At 37.5% G+C, this 4,979-nt stretch overlaps 1 protein-coding gene across 2 annotated transcripts; it reads right to left on the bottom strand.

Moving 5' to 3' along the window:
* Nucleotides 1-2,195: 2,195 nt before the first annotated feature.
* LOC111209112 (transcription initiation factor IIA large subunit-like) lies at nucleotides 2,196-4,979 on the bottom strand. Of its 2 annotated transcripts, XM_022708922.2 has the most exons (12): nucleotides 4,859-4,979; nucleotides 4,613-4,780; nucleotides 4,310-4,474; nucleotides 4,092-4,232; nucleotides 3,880-3,925; nucleotides 3,721-3,779; nucleotides 3,386-3,496; nucleotides 3,053-3,196; nucleotides 2,903-2,963; nucleotides 2,676-2,830; nucleotides 2,516-2,599; nucleotides 2,196-2,426 (listed from the first exon to the last, which is right to left on the bottom strand). In XM_022708922.2, the coding sequence occupies exons 2-12, from the start codon at nucleotides 4,736-4,738 to the stop codon at nucleotides 2,403-2,405; spliced, it is 1,116 nt and encodes a 371-aa protein (XP_022564643.2). In that variant the 5' UTR covers nucleotides 4,739-4,780; nucleotides 4,859-4,979; the 3' UTR covers nucleotides 2,196-2,402. The 2 variants fall into 2 exon arrangements, with proteins under 2 accessions (XP_022564643.2, XP_022564644.2); XM_022708923.2 differs by having other exon boundaries at nucleotides 4,613-4,937.

The raw sequence follows: 4,979 nt of genomic DNA, 5'->3' as shown, positions 1-4,979 counted from the left end.
CAATCTGGAGGGTCGATGTGTCGAGACGTACAATTATTTTGATAGGATTAAATCGAATAGTCACTTTCAATGTCTGGAAAATAATTTAATAAATAACCAGTGATAATTTATTTGTTTAAAGATCAGAGGTTGTTTTTGGTCAACAGAAATGAGTGCTTTTTTCACATAGTTCTTCATCACTTAATTATTTGGCTCCATATGGCATTTTTGCAACGTTTATGCTCTTTTTATGGTCGTGATTAGACTTCAAACAATGTTGTTTGAAAACAATAATGCGTTCTAGTTAAGGTCATATGCATATAGTATCATCCATTTCTCCTGATGGGGTAATGTCGTAATGATGTGATCAATAAAGTTGCATGATGCTATTAGATTATAGATCCTGCCAAGTGCCACCATGATAAATATGTATATTGGATTTATAACCTTTTTCCATTTCTTATTACAGTAACTAAATGGATGAATGCAGCAAAAACCCATCCATAATAGAAAGTCTTATTTACTAATAAAACAAAATAATAAGAGAATAATATTCATTTTTGCATCTTTGTGGAAGTATTCTTCTTACACATTTTTTTTGGTCCCGTGAAGATTCCCTCTTGCAAAACCTAATTATTTCTGTGTATGAACGAAGCCATATTATATTATATTAAAATTTAAGAATATAATTAAATATAATGTGTATAAGAATGTGTATAAGAATGTACGTACTTAGACACTATTCCGCGTTACTGACATGGATAAAATTAATCGGCCCTGTTATGAGCGGGAAAATAATTCAAGATACTGAAGAATCCAATGGAAAAAAGATGAACCACACGATCTTTGTCTCTTTTTGACTCTGACGATAATGTTCACGATCATAAGTGTTTTGGATTTAATCAGAAAATAAAGTGATCACGTTACAAATGTATTCAACAGCCTTTTTCAATTATTGCAAAAAAAAAATAAACTCAAAATAATTGGTACGGATAAATTATTATGAATAAGCAACAAAATATTTTAAAGAAAGAAACTCAGACTTCTCAGGTGTGAAACCAAGCACAAAAGTACAAAGGGAGATAAAGTGAAGAGTGTCAGAAAACTTTTATTAACGTAAAAACGAGTTTGGAAAGATGATTGACATGGCGGTATGAGAGACGTTGGATCTGTCAGAGTGAAAATCTGACGGTGGAGGTAGCACCGTAGCAGCAGCTTCTGATTTTTTATACTGCGGGAACCAAAGTGGTTAAGTAGGATTCAGAACTTTCGTGGCGACTGTTCGTTTTGATCGAGGTCAACTAGCTTTGGAGCTAGTTTCTTTTTACAGACGTCGAAACAAAAGGCTCGCTTCTAGCAAATGCAAGAAAACATTCGTTTGAAAATTATTTTAAAACTTTTACAAAAACGTTTAGAACCTTCCTACGATTAATGAAAATATCTAAAGTTCATTCATTAACTTGATTAAAAAAGTATTAAGGATGATAAAACATGAACGATTATTAACATTTTACCCAAAAAAAAAAACATGAACGATTTTAAACGTTTCCAACAAACAAGAAGTTGACCTTATCTTGGGCCTTTGTCGAAACTAAAAGATGCCCAAAGGCACAACAGGTAACAGAAACCAACAGAGTGGAGAAAGCAGAACCAAAAGAAAAGAAAAAAGCAGGCAACCTTTTCTAGTTTAATTAACGACCGTTTCAAAATAACAGCCTTCTCTATTTTCCTTCACATGTTAACACCTTAACTGGACCCTCATCAACAAAACCTCTCTATCTTTTATTCTGCTTCTCTTCACATCACTTTCCTTCCTCCCTATCTTCCTTTCTCTCTCTCGGTTTATACTTGTATACTCATTGGCTAAACACTCATGGAGTCCCCGAGACCACCACTGACTAGGCTACAGAGGCAAGCACCAACATCTCTGAATCTTGTCTGTTGTTCCCCAGAATCAACTTCTTACAGCAATCTTGTGATGCGGTTGAAACCAAAGCTATTCCTCTGCTTTCACCTCTCTTTGTTTCTCCAAATCTCCATTCTTCTTCTCCTCCGAGACAAGAGGACAATATCAGGTTTCATGTTGGTTTTACAGAGAAGAACGGTTCCCAAGGCCTAACATAGCAACCAAATTGCTCTCTTAGATATGTTTCAGATCAAATTCGTGCTTGTAGATCATTCCCAATGAGGATCTTAGTCCTTACGAATCGCCTTGATGTTTCAAAATAAACAATTGGCAATGTTAATTTCCCATCGTGTGAACCGGAAAAATCATTTTTTTTTTTTACAACAAGCCAACCAGGTGCAGCACTTTCCCATAACTCACAGAAGTTTGCTCTAAATTCATGAGGAAAAAAAGAAAGACATTTGGACATTGAAGGACTAGCTTCTCTATCCCCACAAGCATTGCTATTGTCAAAAGATCAGAAGTCGAACTCGCCTGCTGCCTGTAAAAAGTAGATAAGAGCGTGTTGTTAGTATATTACCATCACTTAGAATAGCTCCAAAGCTTTTGTTAAGAGGCACAACACATTACTTTGTTGAACAGAATGTCCTTATCGTTTATATGCATGATCCCGTCTTTCAGATTGCACTTCCACCTGCTCTTTGTCCGAGTCACCTAATTAACACACAACACCAAACATGTGTAAACAAACACACACACCACGAAACATGCGTAAACAAGAGTCACTTACCTTGTCAAACTGAGCCAAAACCAGATGCTGTGTGTTCATATCCTCACCGCTTTCCAAGTCATCCAACTCGTCGTCATCATCATCTTCATTCAACAGCTCTTCATCGTCTTCAATGATATCGTTCTGTACAGCAACAGGAGTGCTCGCTTGGATCTCTAACAAAACATATTCCTTTAGTTTCTCTATAAAAAACACACTCCCAACGTTTTTTGCTTGGCTTGTCTTACCGTTTGGAGCAGGTGTTCTGCCTTCGTTTAAGTCTTCATTGGGTCCTTGATAGCTGTATATCTGCAACACAGTTTCATCTTAATTACTAGCGGAAGTATATATATATATATATCTATAACAATAATGAAAAGCTGAAGCATTCTTCTTACATTTGGTGTCGACAACATTTCATCGTAAGGATCAGGCATTGGCCCATCAGCTTGAGGGATCGTTGAAGATGAGCAGAGGAGATCTCGTGGAAACTTTCTTTCACCAACAAAGGTTATGCAGAATGTATCACCCTCAAGGCTTACCTGCAAATATTTAATTTGTGCTTATAAATCACATCACTGAGATTTCATAAACTTGTGCAAATGCATTCTTGTTATCTTTTGGTAAGCATCCATAAAACTTATTTTTATTAAATAAATGAAGGGAGATAAGGACAATCTCTTTTTCTCAAGTGAACTATATTTTAAATGTAAATGAAAATGTATTGTTACCTGAGGCATATCATCGCTTGCACCATCCTGTTGTGGTATAGACCGACCATTTTGATATTGTGTGGAAGAATCATCACGCTTTCGTTTCCCCGAAGGTGGCACGAATAGATCCTGAAAGAGTATTGCATAGTTCAGGAATATGACTTTAAGAAGATCTGTACGATGAGTAAGTACTTGACAGAGCACTAATCAAATCAATCACGTGAATAGGTCCTGAAAGTATTCCAATTTAAAATAATAACTTCCACAGTTCAGGAATAAGCAAATTACAAAATCTGTACAATGAGGAAGTAGTTGAAAAGAGCACTCTTGATTTAGATGTAACGTAGAAGTACCTGCGTGAACTGCTGATTAGAGTTCCCTCTCTCAGGCTCATCACGGCCATCCACATAAGCTAGCAAGCAGTAGATCAGACGTTTAAATCCCAAACAATAAACCGAGGCAATTTTTTTTTTTTAGCTGAGAAATTAAATGCTTGTAAAACTAGAACCTACCAACATTGACATCAGGCCTTGGATTTGTCCATGGAGAAGGAGGTTGCTGCAATAAAGAGTGTATTCTTAGTTTATGCAAACCAAAAAAAAAAAAAAAAAAAAAAAAACAGAAAATACAAAGTCAATTTTCTGTTATGTCTGTGAAAAAGTCTTTAGAAACACTTGAATAAGCAGTTAACACTAGACATCATTTTCTAACAAGTAGAGCTCACCATATAAGGAGTGGGTCTTGCTTTGACATCAGCATGGATTCCATTCTCACTTCCAGGAGTTGGATAATCACTAGACCCAGTGGGGATGTTATACATTGACGAATTATCAGCCGTCCCCGGAAGAGGGGTCTGCAACGGTGTCTGCTCAACACAGTAACAAAGCCAAACCATTACAACAACAACAACAACATCTAAAAGAAAGCCATTCGTTTACTCACCGGAGGAAAGAGCATTTCAGCTGTAGGAGTCTCGTACTCCTCAGTACCTTCATAAGGAACATTCAGATCATGCGTCAGCGGACCTCCAGGTGTCGACCTCTGAGCCGACGACCTGTCGATTGGTCCAGACGAGACTCCAGCTTGCATCATCTTCGTCTCCCAAATCTAAAAAAATCACAGATTTAAAAAAGAAACCCCTAGCCTCGATTCCACTAACAATCATCAAAGCTCCATCCTTTTCCAGAATTAAACAAAACCCTAATCGAAAGTTTCAATCTTTCAATCGAAAAAAAAAAAACTTACTCCTTGAAGCTCGGAGAGAACACTCTCGCCGGGACCTCCGTTGTTGATGAACTCCTCGCGGACTTTGCTGACGACGTCCTCGATGACGTGGATATACACACCGCTCGTCGTCGTCGTTGTAGCCATCTTCTCGAAATCTCCTTAATTTAACTCTAACCGTCTTTGAATCTGATTTGTAATCAGAAGCATCAATTTTAGGGAAATGCCCCAAAAAATGAAACCCTGAACCAACCCGGTTAAGCTCACCTTACGGTTTGGGCGGAGGCGGCGACGAAGCGAAGAGGAAGAGAGCAGAGGAATCAGAGATCGGAAGGAGCGGTCAAGACAGAAGAAAAAGCAGCGAAGATTATAAATACGTTTGGATCAG

This window comes from Brassica napus, chromosome C8 (genome assembly GCF_020379485.1).
Source record: "Brassica napus cultivar Da-Ae chromosome C8, Da-Ae, whole genome shotgun sequence".
Lineage (NCBI taxonomy): Eukaryota > Viridiplantae > Streptophyta > Magnoliopsida > Brassicales > Brassicaceae > Brassica > Brassica napus.
This window is presented reverse-complemented; position numbering and strand designations above follow the sequence as displayed.

What these genes read in the sequence shown, in the direction of transcription:
- LOC111209112 (XM_022708922.2), bottom strand. Translation starts at nt 4,738, where the DNA reads ATGGCTACAACGACGACGACGAGCGGTGTGTATATCCACGTCATCGAG. An exon ending in TTCTCTCCGAGCTTCAAGGA is followed by an intron (nt 4,475 to 4,612) that starts GTAAGTTTTTTT and finishes TGATTTTTTTAG; the next exon opens with ATTTGGGAGACGAAGATGAT. An exon ending in TTTTGGCTCAGTTTGACAAG is followed by an intron (nt 2,600 to 2,675) that starts GTAAGTGACTCT and finishes TGTGTTAATTAG; the next exon opens with GTGACTCGGACAAAGAGCAG.